At 31.7% G+C, this 22,669-nt stretch overlaps 1 protein-coding gene across 1 annotated transcript in view; it reads right to left on the minus strand.

Annotated features, from left to right (window-relative positions):
* Window positions 1–22,379, minus strand: part of LOC113516263 (carboxylesterase 1E) — a 34,099-nt gene extending 11,720 nt beyond the window's left edge. Inside the window, exons 1-2 of the mRNA XM_026900654.3 lie at window positions 21,790–22,379; window positions 161–267 (exon numbers count right to left, since the gene is read on the minus strand). Of these exons, the coding sequence (XP_026756455.2) occupies window positions 161–267; window positions 21,790–22,198 (516 nt within the window). The 5' untranslated portion in view covers window positions 22,199–22,379. The remainder of the gene's footprint in view (window positions 1–160; window positions 268–21,789) is intronic.
* Window positions 22,380–22,669: the final 290 nt, after the last annotated feature.

A 22,669-nucleotide genomic window follows, 5' to 3' on the forward strand; every position in this document is an offset into this window, starting at 1 on the left:
TATTTAAACAGACTCCAATAATGATTTAGTGTCTTTATAAGATTCAAAAAATTTTGCTGAAAATATTTGTATCTGTAATAATTAAGTAATAAAACATAATTACAAATAATAATCAGTTATGTATTCGTATACTAATATTATAATATTAATATAATAGTACCTTATGCTTCAACACAAGATGGAACGGATTTACATTATTGGGGCTGCCTCGGACAAAGTTCCCACCGTGAAACCACACCATTGTCGGATAGCCTTCCACTTTGAAATCTGTAACAAGCAGAAAACAAGGATATTGTTAGAATACCTAAGTTTGCTTTCGATATCATGTTGTTAATTGTTTGTACAAACTACTGCTTGTATGAGATGAAAGTGAACCCCTTATTTATATGTAAAACTATGAATTTACTCTCATATCATCTACATTAGAATAATGTCAAAATTTCATGATTTAAACATTCAAAAACTAAAACGAAAATAAAAAAAGATATTTGACATACTAATTGAATAACTGGACACATATCCATGAATGGGGATACCATAAGGCACATTTATTATACAGTATATGAGAGAAATTATATTATAAGTTTAAATGGAAAAATAAAAATGCTATATTATTGTGTAAATGATATATTATTAAGAATATGTTTGGAAAACAAGGTAAACAATATATAAATTAGAGGTATTACTATCATTTATTGTAAAATATTATATATTATATATAGATATAGGTAGATAATATTGTCATTCCAATAACTCAGGTGAGTAATGTAAAATTTAATCATTTAACAATGTGATTCTTACAACAGGAAAAAAATAAAGTGACGTAAATAAAGAATGCAATTTGAAAAATCTGCACTTTTAGGTATACAGACGGAATACAGGATAAATCAATGTTTCTGATGATTTCGAATAAAGGTGGATTTAAACTATTAAAACAAAAGAGCATAGAATCATCTAGCGTAACATTAACAGAAACAATATATTAAATTTAACATATAAATAACCGGTTCTCATCAGTATTAATAAGTTACCTGTTAATTAAAAATATTCATATTTTTTTATTCTTTAATTTGATTTTATTTTTACTCGTAAAAATTAAATGTTTCATCATCATCTCTATCAAGACTACTGCATGGGGTTCTTCAAAAGGGGGTAAAGAGGTTTCTGTATGGTTGGCAACGCACGCATAATACCCCTGGTATTGCAGGCGTTTATAGGCTACGGTAACCACTTACCATCAGGTGGGCCGTATATTTGATTGTCACCTCAGTGGTATAAAAAAACCTTTATCATTATTATGATATCAATGCCACTCGATCAATTTTAGTAATCTCTCTACAAATATTGTAAGCACACGTATAATATAGGCTACACCTTTAAACGGTTTATTATACATTTAAATTTAGCCACGTTTATAAATGATAAACGAACTTAATTTAAATTAAAACCGTTTATAAAAAAATATTAATAAAAATAAAAATTAAAACAGAAACGTCTTTCATAATTACATTGCAGCAATTGATAAAATTCATATTTAATAACAGCAAGCAAGTCATCTCTTCGAATATTGTAAAGAGAAAAGATTTGTTTATTTATTTATTTGTAATGGACTTAAAACTGGTTAACTGACTGTAACTGATGAAATTCTTGCACATATAGAAAGCTGCATTATCAGCAACCTACACTATTTATTTTGAATAATTTTAAATTCAATAATACCAGAGTGAGACTTTGTACAAAAGTTGTTTGCTTTGGCACCTTTGTCGCTTTCGTGTTTCTACCGTGAAGAAGTTGTTTGCATAGCTGTGTTTCGGTTTAAAGGATGAGATATGGCAGTGAATGAACAGGTTACAGAGGTTAATCCTCTGAGTCCTCAGGAATGCTAATGCATGGGTGGTATCAAGGGCGAAACTGAGGACTGAGGACTCAGATATTATTCCTCTGTACCCTGTAAATTCACGCCATATCCCACCCTTCAAACCGAAACACAGCCATGTAAACACAACTGCTTCACGGTAGAAACACGAATAGGACAGAGGTACCCAAGCAATTTTTTAAATAACAATATATCTTTTTTTTAATACTAAAGCATTAAGTTTGAAAAAAAATATGAATACAAAGTAATATAATTTATAAATTTTCATGTAATAAAAAAATGTATTACAAAGTATTGAATGTACTATAATATATTGTTTATCCTCAAAAGAATATCTTGCCAATTTCTACAGCTATTTGTTAAAAGTTCAGATTAATCCTTAATTACTTCTCTGGACACAAAGCTTTCGCCTGAGAAAGAATAAGATATAAGATCTCACCATCTCATTTTATTTCGTGGATCTACTAGCGATAACGATTCTATCGATAGATTCATATCTCACTTGTCTAAGAAAGTATTCTTTAGCTGTAAGTGTTCCCATATGTATGATTTGTACTTTTAGTGTGAAATTTTTTTAAGGTCAATAAATATTGTCCATTACTGCAAATTTCTTTATTACTATAAAATAAAATAAAGCTATTTGACAAGAGCTAATTTTTATTAAAGTAAGTAGTACTTATTTGCCATGAAATCATTCGAATTGCGAGTAAAATCCAGCACTGTTAATATCTAGGTCACCGCAAAGATTAGGGTTAAGTCGATTGCTCGAAGTGTAGCAACGTCACGGAATTCTTGCATTAATGACTGGAAATTCACCCTGGGTATGTGCATATTATGAATCATTGGTAGGTGTGAATCGGTGGAACTTAGGTCACCTGATTTCTTAGCTTATTATTGTTTTTATGTGTTTTTTGAGTTAGGAGTAACTAATTATTTTTTTGTTTTTAACATTATCACAACAACCTATCAACGGTCTACGGCTGGGGATGGGAATTTTGAATAATTAAGTTCTTACCATATCAATCAATCATTCAAATCAATAAAAATAAAATTATTTATTTTTATTTATTTAATCATTCGTACATATATGCACAAGGCAAACTCAATGCCAAAAGCATTATCTCCTAGTCAACCTTAGGGAAGTGTCCGAATACTCGAATGCGGTACTAATAATAATTGATAATTGATATACATATATACTACAATTTACATATATAAATAAATAAATATATCATCATCATTTCAGCCATTATCCGTCCACTGCTGGACATGGGGAGGCTTATGTCCGTATACATAAACCTCCCCATGTCCAGCATGCTGCTAGACTATGCTAGACTGCCATAATAAATATATATGTATATAAATAACAAATATAGTTATACATATATAAGGTATACTTTATTATACACAAAGATAAGAATAGCAGATATAATACTTCTATTATTATTATTAATAGGGACAGCTGCTTAGTATGGAAATTTTGATTGACTTATTTATATTTCTTCTTAAATTGATTAACAACATCAAAACATTTATGTTAGAATACTTGTTCTCAAGTATGAGGAACGCATATACATCATTGTATTAAATCATGTTATAAAACTTTGTCCAGTAACTCAATCTATCACAAAGCTACCGAGCTTGAAGTAACCATGAATATAGAATTTTATTTTCAAACAACTTAAAAGAAGTGATTCTTAAGTCGAGTGAAATTTTGTGTTATATTAAGCAATTCTTTCGCCAAATATACTCATTTTCATGTTTGAATGCTTATTCATCTTTCTATAATAATAAAGACTTCAGGCGGTTTCATAATTTAAGGATTATAACAAAAGAAGGCCGTGTGGTCCCGGCATAGAATGAGCCACTCCTTCCTTTCCCGTGGGTGTCGTAAAAGGAGACTAAAGAAAGACGAGGGATGGGAAGCAGCGTCCCTCTTAAAACATCTACAAAGCCTAACTGCGGTGCCTAATCCGCCTGGCAAGCGTGGCAGCTACTTGCCTAACCCCTCAAGGGGGAGGCTTATGTTCAGCAGTGGACAGTTAAAGGCTGACATAATGATGACGATAAATTAAAAAAAAAAATGATTTATCTAATCCCACTATAGGTGTTAATCAAGCTATTATGTCTTGTTATTTATATTGAAAGAAATAAAAGTAGTTACGCATTCAATGGACTTATGGAGTCCCAAATAAAAGATAACTAAAATATATTTTTATGTGTATACAAACTCGAATTTAAGTATAATTTAGTTCAGCAGATAAAAATAAATTAAGAAGATTAAATGCCTAAATGAAATGCCTTTACTCCTAGAGAGAAACTAAAATTAAACCAGACCAAAATTACTAGGGTTTAAATGTGCATAGAAATATTTAAAAAATTAAGTTGAAATGAAATGGGTGATTACATTTTATCAAAATATCGATGAACCCAATATATAGAAATTGGATTGGATTTTATTCGTGTTTAAGTTTATCCTAAATAATATACAGATATATCTAAATATATACTTATGATATGCGAACTTAACACTATAATGGCTAAAAAAAAACTCAAGATTGCATCTGACGATAAGTTAGATGCAATCTTGAGTTTTTTTTTAATGGATGATAATGGAATGGTAACCCCACCCGCGCTATCGGTATACGCCGGCGGGGCACCAATGAAGGATGATAGATGAGGATGAAGTACGTCAGTTAGCCTTTCGTGACGAATTTAACAAGAATTGTTCACGATGGTTTCCAGGGGGAACCACGTGGAGGTCGACCTAATAAGGCATATTGCTAGCAATGGGGCTGTCAAACCCCATTGCTAACAATCCCTTTCCCCCCGATGCAATCTTGAGTTGGACCTATGGCTCATACAGATAAATATTATAATCTTTCCATCAGGTGGCTATAAAATCAATGTGCCGTGATAGTAAAGAAAAAAAAATAGATAGGAATAATAGTAAATATAATTGATGGTGCAACGTAATGAGCAAATAAATAATGAGAGAAAAAAAAATAAAATAAGGGTATGTACATATCGTGTAAACACATATGTAGCACAACATGTTTTATTTGAAACATTCAAGTAAAACAGCACATAGCTATGACTAGTAAACATTGTTTAAAAAAATCTATTATTCTTTATATTTTCAATTTCAACATTTCTTAATAGTCATTAATCGTAGACGGCGAATCGTTAAGAAAAAAATATGCCAGAGTAATTAAAGTAGATGGAATTGCGAGCCCCAATGAACGAATGGTTTAAATCGTTCATTAGGAATTTACATACTTATCCAGGTCATTGCCGGGAGGATAATTAGAATTTCGGGTCACACACTCATTTTGACCTTTTACGTACATACCAATCAACTAATATTACCGCTTTAATAATATATTAACAATAACCTTGAACTAAAATAAGTTTTGACAACCCTAACGTGATTGTGTAATAAATTTATAATGAAATTGGGATTTGTGATCTTACACGTACATCTTGGTGTTTTGATGGTTTAACATATTGCTTCATCTTCCGTTTGGATACGGTTTTATACAAACTACCTCCCTATATAATATAAACATTGATTGACCAATAATCATTTGTTTGCTTGTATTGATTTAGATCTTTTTTATTATTATTATTACATTATGTGTTTAAAATATGTATTTAGTTGTTTAATACTACATATACTTTATTCAGTTTGAGTTTCAATAATTTTCACACTATAACTGTATCTATGTGATAATGAAAGCCAGGATAATAGGTATCATTATCATCATCATATCAGCCATTAACTGCCCACTGCTGAACAAAAGCCTCCCCCTTGGGGAGTTTTGCCCGCAGTTGCTACGCTTGGCAGGCAGATTGGTAACTATAGTTAGGCTTTGGAGATGTTTTAAGAGGGCCGCTGCTGCCCATCCCTCGCCTACCCTTAGTCGTCTTTTATAACACCTACGGGAAAGGAAGGGGTGGCCTACTCTATGCCGGTACCACACGTTTTATACCACTGAGGTGGGAAACAAGCATACGGCTCACCTGATGGTAAGCGGTTACCGTAGCCTATGAATGCCTGCAATACTGGAGGTATTACGCGTGCGTTGCCGACCCTGAAGAAACCTCTTTACCCCTCTTTTAAAAAACCCCATGCTGTAGTCATAATATAAATATAATGTAATATATATAATAATATAAATATAAATAACATAACAGTGGTAATAAATAATAATAATTTAGAAAGGTTCCTTTATTGAAACCAATACCAAATCCTAAACAAATACAGTTTTAAAATTTTAAAATGACAGATTCAAATGTTTTTCCACAAAAAAAAAGAACTGCCATAAATCATGACAAATTACATAAATTTAAAATAGTAAAGGATTTTAAGACGATTTAAAAGTACAAATTGATTATTTTGTTAATGAGTAAAATCCAGTAACATTTAAATTTAATTTACTCTCTCGTTTTATAGCTGTGCTCAATTACTTTTTATTGAGTTGTACTGTAAAAATGATGTCGACGAGACCTTACATTCAATAAGCTTTGGAATCCAAGTCTTAAAGGATTAAGTCGATTTAAAGTCACTGATAATGCTTAGAAGAGATTTCTCTTTTTGGCGAATAAAACTGTTTAAACTTATACAGATGGTTATACAGATAGGAAAATTCGAATGGAATCAGTTTACATATTAACTCTTTAACTTAATTTTTGCCATTTTAACTTTTTTATTTAGGTTCAATTAATCTGTCGGTTTGTTTTGCAATAATAGTTGTTCATTATAGTTTACTTATGGTATGTTATAAATGTGAATATTAAGAGTGGATAATATTTAGCAATATCTATATATTCTGGTCACAATATTTATATATTGACTCAATAAAAATATACTAAATATTGGTTATCTAATATATAATATCAGCATGAAGAACCCAAAAGTTTTTTTTTATACCACTGAGGTGGCAAACAAGCATACGGCCCATCTGATGGTAAGCGGTTAACGTAGCCTATGAACGCCTGCAATGCCAGAGGTATTACGTGCGCGTTGCCGCCCCTAAAAAAATCTCTTTACTCGGCTTTTGAAGAACCTCATGCTGTAGTCTCTTGGGAAAACCAGGGAGCTCATTCCATAACCTGAGTGTTCGTGAGAGAAAACATCTCTGAAACCGCGTTGTACGTGTAAGTAACCTATAGGTATAGGTATAGGCCTAAATTGTATATATAGTAATATATATACATTTAGGCTGTAAGGTATGAGGGTGAACTCTCTGTCGATGGCGAGCCGTACGATGATAGAAAGTGGCCGTTTAATTTAATTTTAAATTAAGCATTTTTTAATATTTTTAATAAATAAACATATTTAGCATACATACAGTATTTGAGACTAATAAAGACTTTTTTAGATCCAATTATCGCTATCGTTTGTATAATATTGCGAATATACTTGTAATGATTAATAAAAATGCCAAAAATAAGTGTTGGAAAATTATCTTCCCGTCATTACTTTCACACTTAAAATCAACTGTTAACTGTCCACTGCTGAACATAGGCCTACTTATGGGAAGTTTTCCTCATAGATACCACGGTTGGAAAGCGAGTTGGCAACCGCTGTCGGTTTTAAAAGCGACGCCGATGCTTATCCCTTGACCATTGAGTTTCCTTCGTCGCTTCTTATGAGACCCCCGGAAAAGTAAGGGGTAGCCCATATTCAGAGATCACGTGGCAATTATTTTATATTAATATAATATAAAATTTATTTTATATAAATATAAATTACAATGAGAGTTATTACTGATATTGTATATCGTCATAGTCGTAGAATACTGACGTGGGCCGTCAACTTGTGTGCCATTCTAAGTTGTATAAAATATATATATATATATATTCGTGAATCAAATTTGTTTTAGAAAAAAATAAGGCTATCTCTCTTATTGTTACTCGTTATGCCCAATAGCCATATAGCTCACTATAGTTATAAATTTATGTCACCGGACACCTATAGCAATATTATGGAATTCAAATAAACAAAAATAAAATATAAAATTAAATTCGCTAGTCATTTTTTGCAATAAAATATTAATTTTAAAAGAATATCGAAGGGGAAAACGTGTTCAATAAAAATAATTATATATAAGAATATTTCTAAGAAAAATTGCCAAGCGGTGGGAATCGTTCCATCACGTAGTGTCAAGAAAGTATGGAAGTATTCGTGTTATGAAGAATATATTCACGTTTGTTCCTTAAATTTGATGAATTACGTGTAGGTGCTTAACAATATTATGCTAATTTATTAAGTGGATACAATATAAATTTCCATATAAAAATTTATGGTTGAGTGTAAAAAAGTAACGGAAACTACATACTTCACTGTTAATTACCCCGTTATAATTATGGAGGACGGAGCGATTAATAATATAGGTACTTGTTTACGGGGATTGTAGTAAAGGGTAAAAACTATAAAAATCAACTGCATAGTATCAGCTGCTTCTTTTTTTAATTTACTTTTATTTAGGGTTATATATATATATATATATATATATATATATATATATATATATATGTATATATAGTATAATATATATCTACGTTGATATTTCTGTTGCCAAATAGCTGTGTGTGCATAGCTGTTTTCAGTTTCAAATATGGAACATGTCAGTAGAAAAAATATGTAGTTACGGTACGAGACAATATTCTGTAATGTCCATGTCTTTGTCATGTGAATTTTTCAAGGAACGGATAAGAATATATAAGTTAATTGCATCCTATTATGATTAAAATAATGAATACAGAAGATTTGTAACAATGGACGGATGGATGTATGTTTGTTAATTTTTCACATAAAAACTACTGAACGGATTTTAATGAAATTTGGTACACGATAGATATAATACTTCATGTACTGATTAACGCGGGCGGAGCCTTGAGATATATATATATATATATATATATATATATATATATATATATATATATATATATATATATATATATATATTACACAATATTATAATAGCACTTCCACGAAGAAAATATAGATTTATAGAGAAACTATCGACATTTCAGACTATTACGAAGAATATGATAATATAAGAAATGAGAAAGAATATTACTTGTTACGAAGGTACGTTCCGCCAAAGTTTTATATATACCTGCCTAACATAATTGCAAAGTTAAACACATATACTAATTACAGTTTCTTTTGCCGTCGAATAAAAAAAACGTGCACATCCTTACTTGGCCATTTGAAAATAGAACAAGATGTAATAACACCAATGTAATTTAATTTATTATCGATCGATCTTTCTAAAGTTGGCGATGTTTCCAGGAGACATAAATTATTTATGATCCACGTGCTACTTCTCACCCTAAGTAACGGAAATATATCGATGAATAGATCATAATAAATATTGAAGCAATTAAATTATATTTATATTTATAATCTTTATAATAGTTGGTTTGATTTGATTGTTGAAGAATTTATGTTTGGGTATTTGCGGTGAATCGTTCGAATTTTTTTTTATATTATTATCAGTGGGTCTCTGAAAGTATTACCACTTATTGCTGTTCTTTATGGAAGACCGCAAATCTTCCACCATGCGGTGCGTTTTTCGAGGTACTTTCTTCTACGCACAACCATTCTTTGGAATTAACTTCTAGCACCAGTATTTTCGAATTGATACGACATCATAACCTTCAAGAAAAGAGCATTTCCTTTTTAAAAAGCCGGAAGTGTACCTGCAATGTCTTTGGTGTTGAGGGTGATCACTTACTTTCAGGTGAGCCGCATGCTCGTTTGCCCCTGTGTTTTCAATAGTCCTCTTTTGAAAGAGGTTAAGTAACAATAATATTTCTGCTTAATATTTTTTTAGGTAGATTGGTGGGTTTATTTTTTACTAACTTTCCCACGACTTATCCCATGTGAATCAATATATAAAGTAACCTATGTTTTAATTTAGGATATAACCTACTCGTGAACCAAATTTTATATCAATCTGTTTAGCCAATTAAGCTTGATTGAGGAACAAACATCAACAACTAGCTATTTGCCGCGGCTTTGTCTGTACAAACCAATATTTATATATAGTTTTCTATGTGTTAAGTTAGGATATAACTTACTCATATGCCAGATTTCATTCAAATCAGTTTAGCAGTTTTTGCATAGAAGAGTAACAAATATTTATCCATCCGCTTACTTTCGCATTTATTATATTAATAGGATTAGTAGGATGACTTAGGATTGCAAACAAGCTGACGGCTCACCCGATGGAAAGTGGTCTGTACACACTGATAAATAGCACCATAGATAACACAGAATATACAGTGACGCCCGCGGTACATATTCATGAGGACTAAGAAATTATTTTGGTGTAATTTGTAATTTTATACTTCATCATTCAAATCAAAATATAGTTTCATTGCTTCTCGCAGTTCTACTTATGTTATAAATGTGAAAATTTAAAAACATATATGGATGTTTGTCACTCAATTTTGTGTGTTTTAACGAATTTAAATGATATTTTATAAGCAGTTAGGCTAAATCCAAAATTAATACATAGGGTATATTTTAATTTAGGTGAGCAACGCCGCAGTATATAGCTAGTAATAATATAATGCAAACGCAAATCCAAACATCAAAATTCAATAAACCGCTTTCCGTTTATATTTTCACGTAGTAGGAAAGCTGTTGCATTTATTAGCTTAGGTAATTAAGCAGGAAGCTAATGTACCCCGAATGCTAACAACGAGAATTTTAAAACGGCAAATGTTCAGCTGTACAACGATTGTTTACATTCTACTTGCATGCAACGTTAAAAAACTCGCATATATACATTCGGATTGCTTGAACAATTCTTATAATTAAGTACATACTTTCAATTATGGTATTTAGAGTTTTCGACCGCATTTTTCAGAATAATAAAGTTTATATATACATATATATGTAAATTACATAGATAACATTTATAAATAATGTGAGCAAGGGTGGATTTAGCTTTGAAAGAGATCTCTTCCAGTCAACACAATATAGGAAAGCATGTCGCTAGCAGGCAGCTAAAGTGCACGAGTGCTGTACGCGCGACTCTCAATACTACGAATACGAATAAATATTAATACTAATCAATACATAAGCTACAAAATATATATATAAAATTTAAAATGGCATACAAACTGAATACTATATCGCCTATAATTTACTTCATGCATTACCATTCCTGAGAACTAACTTGTTATACCTCTGTATTTTGTAAATTCATCCTCTCTTTTCAAACCGTAACACAGCAATGCAAAGGTTAGGGATATATCAGTGAAATTACGTAATATCATCGTTTTTAATAATGACAACGCATAACGCATAACAAGCTGATGGCCCACCTAATGGAAAGTGGTAACCATCGCCTATAGACATGAGCAGTACCATGGACATAATAGAGTATACTGTATTGCTATGATACTTCCCATGCATTGCCATTCTTGAAATTTTTTTGTATTTTTAAATGTAAAAGAAATGCGCTCCAAAGCTATACATTTAATTTGTATTCTATAAGAATCAAAACAGCCAAGATCACGGCAGAGTACACACACACACATACAGTATATATATATATGTATATATATATATATATATATATATATATATATATATATATATATATATATATATATATATATATATGTATGTATGTATATGTATGTATGTATATGTATATGTATGTCTTCAAACGACTTGACTTCGTTTTTTTTTATTCTCCAGTCACATGAGACTAAATAAGCTATTTAAGACCCCGAGGTTGACTTAGAATTTCTTGACATAAGATGTATCACTAATCTGCTCATGAAACAAAAACGAATTAGACATATATCACAGTATCAGTCATTAAATATCTAACCGTTAGCAACAAATTAAATCACCAAACTCCACAAATAGGTAACAGATGGGTAAACCGAAGTTCCCAAGTTTGTATATAATATAATGGCGTGTAACTAATTAAATATATGAACAATTTATGTAAGCTATTAGTTGCTTAATTTGTATAAATCTATACTACTATAACTGAGATTGATACTGTACTGTAACTATAGTATTTTCATTGTTTATCAGAGGAAGACTCTACATTACCCGTCCGTTGTCAACCCTGAAGAAACGGGGGGAAACGGATTGTTAGTAATGGAGACTGAGAATCTCATTGCTAGCAATATACCCAACCAGGTCGACCTCCTCGCGAGAAGCGACCTTCTCCCTGAAAACTATCATGGTTAATTCCTAATGAATTCATCATGATGGGCTAACTGGCCTGTTTTAATTTTCAGGGTACATCTGAGTCCTCAGGAATGGCAACGCATGGGGGTATCATGTACGAAACAGTATACTCTGTTATGTCCATGGTACTACTCATGTCTAAAGGCGATGGGGACCACTTTCCATTAGGTGGGCCGTCAGCTTGTTTGCCATTCTAAGTTGTATAAAAAAAAGTCCTCGAGGCGCTAAGAGATAATCTTATAGAATATTAAGAGATAAAAATAAGAAATTATCTTCATATCAGCCTTTAACTGTCCATTGCTAAACATACCCCTCCCCCTAGGGGGGTTCTGCCAGTAGTTGTCACGCTTGGCAGGCGGATTGGCAACTGTAGTTAGGCTTGAAGATATTTTAAGAGGTACGCTGCTGCCCATCTTTCTCTCTGTCTCTCTTCTCTCTTAGTCGTCTCTTACAACACCCACGGGAAAGGGAAGGGTGGGTCATGTGGTCCTATTCTATGCCGGGACCACACGGCCCGGACCACACATATAAAGTAGTATATACTATCAATAAATTGATTGTATCCACACCTCAAATCACTTGGATATACATATATTTCAATTTAATCCTAATTTCAGTAAAACCAATGACAAATATTTTATCCTTTCTTGTTCTCAGGAGCCTAATTCCATTCGCCTGAATGCTGATATCGTCAGCACGTAATATGTAGGCGTAACGTGAGGCAACGAACCAATTTGTAAGGATATTCTGTGTAAGTCGAATTAATAGTAATTCTTGGGAAAGGCGAGGAACATGTAATAACTTTAGGACAAATGAAAAAGAGCATTTGCGTTGTTTCGATTGTATTGTTATGGATTTCATTTTTATAATTCATCTGTTAATTATTTTACATTCCCAATATTTTACATCCCATAGGATGAATATAAGGCCTAACTATTATGATTTATGAAGAGAAAATAAAAATATTTGTATTTATTTAAATATTTTTGAATAATGGGTTTTGTAAGATAGAAAAATCTGTAACACTGCGACCTCTGTGATCTACTGTGATCGTTTTTTTAAAGTTCGCTACAAATTCCTATCAATGATAAGAATTTAAAGATTTTTTTATCACTTATGTGTATATAGAATATGAAGTGTATTTTTCAAAAACGATATGTCGTTTACGTTTATGCATGAGTGGTTTGCAGTTATAAATGACGCGCTGTAGCATTTCTTCTTTATTATGATCGGTCATAATTATTCTATTCGTAATTTGCAAGCAGATTTTGGACATAAGTCTAGATGGGCCATGTGCTTACTTAATTTGCAGAGTCCTTCTTAATACACAAATATTATTTTTATTTAAAAAAGTTAACTTCTTTGAGTATTTTTCAATAAATCCCTTAATCGCAGCTTTCGAGTAATTTAATTCTGGCAGTTTAAGCCACCTCTTATTTTCTAACATAAGTAACTACACAATATAAATAAATATGGTAATTAACTTTAGCAATATAATTAAATAATAAGATTAATTTTTCCATTAGATTTTCCTTTGTCCTCCTAGTTTACCTGTTTATTTAACTACTTCAATGTCTTACGTGGATAGCATAATTATAAGTACTTGTTGATTATATTAAAAAACTTTTATTACCATATATTTATTATTTACAATAAAATACCAATAAGAGTGTGGGTATGAATACAAAGTTTTACTTATATTTATCTGATAGCTTTATCCCGCGGTTTTTCCCACGTGAATCAGTACATAAAGTATTCAACGTGCTAAGTTAGGATTTGACTTTACCGCGTTCCACGTTTCATTCATATTCGTTCAGAAATTTTACATGAAAGGGTAATAAACATCCATTCATCGTCACAAATTTTCGCATTTATAATATTGTAATAGGAATAATAATTGAATTAATAAAATAACAGGATTAAAATAAAAATGAAGTGCTGTCCTTTTGTAGAAGTTATCATTTGGAAAATGTCTTAAACGATTTAGCAATTCAAAAAACTGTTTTAGGATCAATTGTCTTTTGTAAAAAAAAATAGATTTTTTAGATATAAAACTATCGTGACAAAGCTAGATACTTCGATAAATTTTCTATGGAATTTATCTATATAAAGATCTATATAAAGAAAAAATATGTTTTCAGATAAAGAATAATTTTCCAAATTAATTTATAAACAGTGGAAAATACAACCGAAGCAAAGAACCTCCCCCTTTTTTGAAGTCGGTTGAAAAGTAGAAAATAACAAGCACATTTTACTTTGCAACACGTTTTCCGTGTTTGAAACAAACTATATAAAAAAAATTACAGTTAGTGCTACTCTGAATAATATATGGATTCTAACGATGCCCCATATATCAAATTTATTTAGGCATTTAGAAGTTATAGTGAAACAAAGATACTCATATATGTGAACCCTAAAAACATTACACTTCTTTTTTCTCTCTTGGCAAAAAATGTATAATAGTATTAGTAATTAATAATCGGTTTGGATGGTCTTTTTAATTTCCTGCTTTTTTTTATTAGAAGCAAATGAACTAATTGTCTACTTTATAGGAAACTGAAGCTGAATTCTTATTACTATGTAAAGCACTAAAATTATGACATAACTTGCGTGTCTTTCATATAATTTTATTATCCTTATAAAAACATTCTATCAACAACAATCTATTCCTATGTAAAAAATGTGTAGGTATATGATGAAATTTATTTCGACAAAATTGGAAAGGATTCAATAAAATTAATAATTATATATATACACACATACATATGTACATACATTATATCCTTCTTTTGGAGTATTACCTCCTGATGCTTTAATAGCTTAACCTATCATTTTTAAATTTCAGTGAATACATCCAGTCATGCAGACGAAGTCGCGAATAAAAGCTAGTATTATATTTTAGAATCATTCAAATTTTGCACATGCGATCCGACGAAAGCACACAAAGTGTGAAAGTGGGTACGTTTTTTGTTATCACTTGACGCTTTAACGGTTCAACCAATTGTCATCAAACTTTATGTATTTGGGATGGAAAAGGACACGGGCTATTTCTATCCCGCTTTATCAACTTAACCCAGTTTCACATAAAAAGTCACGGGTAAAAAGTAGTAATATACATTTATAAATATATAATCAGCTAGTTTATATATATGAACAAGTCGATGCCCGCGACTTCGTCTGCCTAGGACTGTGTTTTATATCAAACTTTTAACTTCTATTTCAACACCTTTCAGTTTTATTATTGCGACAAAATGTAGCCTATATCCATCTCCAAAGTACAATTTATCATGCAAAAATGCATCAAAATTGATCCAGTTTTGGGGTGTAAAGGTAACAGACAGAGTTATTTTCGCATAATTTACAACATTAGAATGGATTTCTTTAGGCAGTTGTAGTGACCGCTTGTAATGGTATGACAGATTTTGATAAATGAGACATCATTATATTATTCATGATTGATTCGCGTCTATGACGTATGCCGTCTATAGTCAAAATGGCAGTCACGAAATGTGAAATTTAGCAACAAAAAAAAAAGAGAAAATATAATTTTATAAATCTTCTTTACTAACTAAGTATTAATATAATAAATAACAAGTCATCTTTAGTAAATAGGCATGGCTGTATGGTCCCGGCATAGAATAGGCCATCCCTACCTTTCCTGTAGGTGTCGTAAGAGGCGACTAAGGAAGGGCGAGGAATGGGCAGCAGCGTCCCTTTTAAAACATCTTTAAAGTCTAACTGTGATTTCCAATCCGTTTGCCAAGCATGGCAAGTGACAACCGTAATAACTACTAGCAAAATCCTCCACGGGGGAAGCTTATGTTCAGCAATGGACGGTTAAGGGTTGATATGATGATGACGATGATGAAATAAGCATCACACAGTAAGTAGAAATCGTATACATTCAAAACAAATTCACGTTATTCATAACTAATTATATTTCATCGCTTCGCCCGCTTGAATCAGTAGGTACTTAGAGTATACTAATACTATTTGCTAAGTTAGGATGTAACCTATCCGTGTTCCAAGTTTCATACAAATCCGTTCAATAGTTTTTGCGTAAAAGAGTAACAAACGTTCATTCATATTTCTTTACAAACTTTTGCATTTATTAAATAATACTATTATTATTATGGCTAATAGCGATGTAGGTCATTCCTCGTGATCTTATTCGCGTCACCAGGATATGTTATTGGCAAGGACAAAAATTAGTTTCAGCCCTTTTTCATCCCAAATACTATATTTATAAAAGAATTCACGACGATTAATTAAGTCGTTAGAACGCCAAATGGTATCATACATTTTTTTATACAACTTAGAATGGCAAACAAGCTGACGGCCCACCTGATGGAAAGTGGTAACCGTCGCCTATAGACATAAGCAGTACCATCGACATAACAGAGTATAGTGTTTCGCCCGTGATACCCCCCATGCGTTGCCATTCCTGAGAAATCAGATGTTATTCCTTTGTACCCTATAAATTCACGCCATATCCCACCCTTCAAACCGAAGCACAGCCATGAAAACACAACTGCTTCATGGCAGAAAGACGAATGGGACAGAGGTACCCAAGCAATCGACTTTTGTACAAAATCTCCCTATTAACTTACATTTACATATAACTAGCTTTACACGAATTTGTATGCGTAAATCAGGATAAAAGTAGTTCTCCATCATACATAGTGCGTATATACCAAATTTCATAGTGATTGATTAAGCCATTAAGACGCTAAGAGAACGAACGAATAAACTAATTTTCAATTTAAAATATTAATTACACTAGCGACCCGTCCCGGCTTCGCACGGATGGACATTTTTACAACATTTTAAAAAGTGATTATTGTGACATAACGATAATAGTTGGACATATAGTATCGCGAAGTTTTTTGTAGTTAATGATATTTTGTTCAATATTGTACAATATACTTTTGTTCTATCACCAATAGTTTCCGCAGCGCACGCGACAAAAGATATTTTACAGCACTTTTTTTTGCACTCGTTACGTTATTAAAGTTTAAGTTAAAATCCTTAATCTTTTCTAGCAATAAATATAGCCTATGTTACTGAGGGTGAATGTAGCTTTCTAATGGTGAAAGACTTATAATATTAGTAAAAATTATTATTTAAAATTTTTTTGAAAATACTTTTAACTATGTGAAGGCCTCAAAAATGAATCATTACAAAATATGAATGCATGAGAATCGAACGAGGGCAGCGTAGAATGGCAATGATGGCGGCCCATATAAGGGCCCGAAGAAAATGACTCCCTTATCAGATCGAGGGGGACCTTGTGGATTTGGAAAACTAGGTTAACGAAGGACTTTTTGTTTTGTTTGTTACACATTCGTTTTATGTTGTAATTGAATTGTAAAACTTATAATTTAGTCGCACAAAATCTAATAAGAAAATTGTTTTGTGTTTCATAATATTTTTTATATATAAATATTTTTGTATTTGTTTTTTAATGCGTAGTAACAGTAGAATTATACACCCATTTTTACATTAACATTTTAATCCATACAAACCATGCCCTCTCTTGATGATTACAAATAAAACAAACAAAAAATTAGTCAAATAGATACAGTTGTTCTGAAGTGATATATTTACATACATTCGGTAATTAATTTGTATCTATAGTATTATAATATTTTTTTATTATTTAATCTAAAAATCTGCAGCTCTTAAAAAATAACTTGCATACTAAGTCTCTTATAAATACAGCCAATAACGGATTTTAATTACATGAACGAAAATTATAAGTCTAAAGCAAGTTAGGCAAGTTAGAGTGGGTGTATATGAAAGAACTATAACAATGAGTGTCCATGAAGTCGATTGATTAATATATAAATTAAATAAAATCTATGTAGCTGCAGTACAGACATCTGTATCTACGAGTCATATCTGTATCTACTAGTATATAGATGAGTATTAGTCAATGTTTTGACTATTTTTTGTATGTTGTTGAATGTATTATTTGTCCTGTATGTTATGCGGTCTCATTTACATATAAATTTTAGCTCGATTACTTTTTTTGGTTATGCTTAAAAATTTGATACCGTATCAAACGTTTTTTTAATTCCTACCGCTACCTACTGAACCCATTTTTCATATTAAAATAATAACTATTCTCTCTCTAAAGAATATACACTTACAATTTTTTTTTAATGTTTTATATAATTTTTATATTATCGATTGAATGAAAATGAACAGTTTGAGAGATTAGCGAATAAATATCGTGCTATGAGTTTTTTACATATATGTTTCAGTTTGAAGGGGGGGATATGGCAGTGCATTTATAGGGTATAGATACATAACACCTTAGACCTCAGGAATAGCAACGCATGAAGAGTATCATGGATAGAACAGTATACTCTGTTAAGTCCATGGTACTGCTTATGTCTTTATTCTCCGGTTAACATTTTCCATCAGAAAAAAAAAATATCATGAATTTTTGTAAGAGCAAAATCATATAGCATCAATTGATAACTTTAGCCAGTATAATATATTCCTATGATAAAGAATTTTCGTAGCAGATTGAATGAGGTGCGAATCGATTTGTTACAGATGTGGGACGTCGTCAATGGAATTGAAATCATTCAAGTGCTTCCCTTCACATTTTCTATGATATTGAGAATTAGGTTAGTTCTCCACTAGGAAGAAGGAAATAACGGTTAGGAAAAGAAATAGCGAAAAGAGTCTTATATGTATTAACATAAGGCATAAATAGATGCTGTTTTAATTTTATTGCTACGATACAATAAAAAAGAGAGCAAAATGTACGTAATTGTAAAAGATTTTGCTAAGAGTTGCTATCCTTGGCAGACGAAGTGACAACCGCAGTTAGGCTTTGGAGATGTTTTAAGAATGATGCTGCTGCCCATCCTTCGCCCTTTTTTAGTCGCCTTTGACCATACTTACGAGAAAGGAAAGGGTGGCCTATTCTATGCCGGACCACACGACTATATCATATACAATATGCAATTATAAAATAAAATAATTTTAAAATAAACCTATTTAAAATACTGTCTTTAATGAACTTTGTTGTGACATTTGCAAGAACATTATTGTACATTTGACTATGCTGGAACACTTTGTACAAAATTCGTTTGCTTAAGTACCTTTATCCCACTTGTGTTTCTGCTGCCAAAAATTATTTGCATGTCTGTGATTTTGTTTGAAGCATGGGATATGGCAGTGTAGTTAACGTTGGCATAATATCTTAGCCCTCAGGAATGGCAATGCACGAGGTATACCATACGCGTCACAGTTTATTCTATAACATTATAGTACCTAAGTACTGTTTATATCTACAGACAACATTTAGCACTTTCCATCAGATGGGCCGTCAGCTGATTTTCTAGTTAAATAGCTACTGTCCTCTTTTTATTTTCTCCTCTATCCAGAAAAAGAGATTGCTTTAGTGATAAAATCATCTTCTGTACTTTATAAGTAAATTTAAAACTATATATATATATATATATATATATATATATATATATATATATATATATATATATACATAAAAAAATTCGCTCGATCATACTTATAGACTATTTCCCTATTTCATAGCTCGTTTTTCTACTACATTCCTTTTACTCATGTATATCTAGTGTCACCTTTATCTATCGTGAACTAAAGAAAAATATATTGATCGGCATTACCTATCATCTACAATGTTTGCTTGCTGAAAACGAAGCTGTGACAACAATTTATTGGGCAACTTTACATACATACTCGTAGGCACATAAAACTTTTATGTACCATAATAACTTACCAAGTATATTTAATACTAGTGAATCACCTCTGGCTTCGCATGGGTAAATAGAAAGATAATATAGTCTATGTTACTCGCTGATAATGTATCTTTTTATAGGCGAAAGAATTTTTAAAAACAATTATATAGAAAAATCTTCCCTCTCTATAATATTAATATAGTCAATAGATTTATGCATATAATCCTAAGAAGGGTTGAGCGTAGGAATTTCACAATGTCAAATGAATGTCAAACGTTCACTTAGGGGCAAGCCCCTTCGAATATAAAATAATAAAGGACTTAATATGGACAAAATTCCTTAGTATTTTATTGAAAATGGTCGACAGATGCTCTGTTCGATATACGAAGTCTCATAATCCAATTATATTTAATTAACTTCAAGTTACAAGTGTATATTGAGTGATAATGAGGTGACTCGTTTATTATGAAGAGGTCGACATATATATGACTAGCTACACGCCCCGGACTCGCACGCGTTGATACGAAGATGTGTATTTCTTTTGAGAATAAAATGCAGCGCATGTTACATACTGACAATGTAACTTTCTATACGTAAAATAATTTGTAAAGTCGATAAATATTTTTAAATTTTTTTTTAAATAATTTAGAATGGCAAACAAGCTGACGGTTCACTTGATGGAAAATAGTAACCGTCGCTTATAGACATGAGCAGTACCATGAACATAACAGAGTATACTGTTTCGCCCATGATACCCCCCATGCGTTGCCATTTCTGAGGACTCAGGTGTTATTCCTCTGTACCCTGTAAATTCACGCCATATTCCACCCTTCAAACCGAAACACAGCCATGCAAACACAACTGCTTTAAGGTTGAAACACGAATGGGACAGAGGTACCCTAGCAAACGATTTTTGTACAAAGTCTCCCTCTGATATTTATAAAAAATAAAATCTTTTATCTGTATAATATTAGTTTAGACTAGCTGATGTCCGTGACATAATCCGCGTGGTATTTGTAATTCCTGTTTAGTATGTATCAATGTACGTACCTACCTATTTATTATGTTTAGGAATACTGGATCAAAATTAACAAATGACGTGTTGTTCTCACTCTTTGCCTTAGATCAAAATAACTTTACTTAAGTAGGTTATATACTAAGCTGTATAAGTTACTGTAGTTTTGTAATTATCCCTCGGGAACTCTTTAATTAATTCCCGTGATTAAAAGTACCTTAAATATTGACCGGTGTTATAACGTACCACCATGCAAAATTTCATTTAAATTGATCATATAGTTTCGGGAATTAGCCCGTACAAACAGACAAGTAGACAAACAGACAGATAAACAAAAATTTAAAAAATATATAATATAAAAAAAAATTAAAAATATATAGATGTATTCTATTTCACTTCTAATATCCCCCTGATACAGTTTTTAGCGTTTTTTTTCTATGTACAGACATTCGCCCTCTACAATTTTATTATATGTATAGACAAAACTAGTCTGTAGGTATAATCTAAGCCTATAAGATAAAAAGTATCCAGTAATTTGGGATTATGATTTATCTGTGTACTTAGTTTTATTTTTACCTATTCATTAGTTTGAGCGTAATTAACAACGGTTCGTGCTTTACAAATTTTCATAAATATAATTTTCCCAAAATGTCTTAAAAGGTAAGTAATAATATAATAATACACGTATACTAACAATAACTACGTATACTAGTGCAAAAGAGATAAAACCAAAACAATGTCAAATAACATGTTCTCATGTTAGAAAAGACCAATGTCCAATAGTTGGATGTAGGATTGGTTGAATGAAATATGCATTTAATAGCTCTGACGTCACAGACGTAAATGTTATATTCGATAGAACCATTGATTTTTTTAATCTGTGTTAAAAATGGCCCAACGATTATAATAAAATTAAAATAGTTCTTACCATCTGGCACATAAACATTTAAATACAAGCAATCTTCAGAAAACTCTTTCTTTCTCGGCTCCTCTAGTTGAGATTCCAACAATTTATTGAACAACTCGTCGTGTTTCGGCAATGGATTCTGCACATCTTCCCCCTTCGGGTCGGTTTGCATGCAATCAGGTGCGTATATTGTCATATTTCTAACTTCCTCCCATTTTGGAAGGTCCGTAAACTCGGGCGGAGCAAACCTTCTGAAGTCAAGCGGGGGCTGTGCGTATGGTATACCCACGTACGCAGCTATTCTCTTTGTTCGGAATCTCGTTATATACATTCCAGATATTGTTCCTTGATCCGCAAGAGTAATTTGACGCGGCTCCCGTGCCGATAATGCGAGAGTTGTCAACAATGCCAACACTAAAACACAAATCATTTTGAACAGCGAATCACACGATAGTTCGAAATTTAAAACTTTTATGTTCGTTGTTAATTTGAAAATAGAACAGTCGCTGTATCCGATTCAATTTCCGATGTAATGTTCATTTTAATTTTAAATTTGGTTTATTTTTGTGTGATATTTATTTTATTAAGGTGGTGCCGTTCAGGGCGGGTGGTGTTCGTTCGGGTTCGAAGGTGGTGCGTTACTGTTTCTCGTGCAGACTTCGGTTCGTAAACAGTGGGGCTGTCCGTCGTTATAGCGACCAAGGAATTGCTTTTGTGGGTTAGTGTGATTTAGAAGTGGCTACTTGATTGTATTGTGAGAACATTTTGTGGATTTCCAATATTCTTGAAAAGTTATTTCTCTTGCTGCAACTTATGGTAATTTAATGATATTTAAGTGTATATAAACAATTTTATGTATGGTAAACCTACAAATAAATTGCATATATCGGTTACGTCATTG

Source organism: Galleria mellonella, unplaced genomic scaffold (assembly GCF_026898425.1).
Source record: "Galleria mellonella isolate WM207_F2 unplaced genomic scaffold, CSIRO_AGI_GalMel_v1 utg718, whole genome shotgun sequence".
Classification (NCBI taxonomy): domain Eukaryota; kingdom Metazoa; phylum Arthropoda; class Insecta; order Lepidoptera; family Pyralidae; genus Galleria; species Galleria mellonella.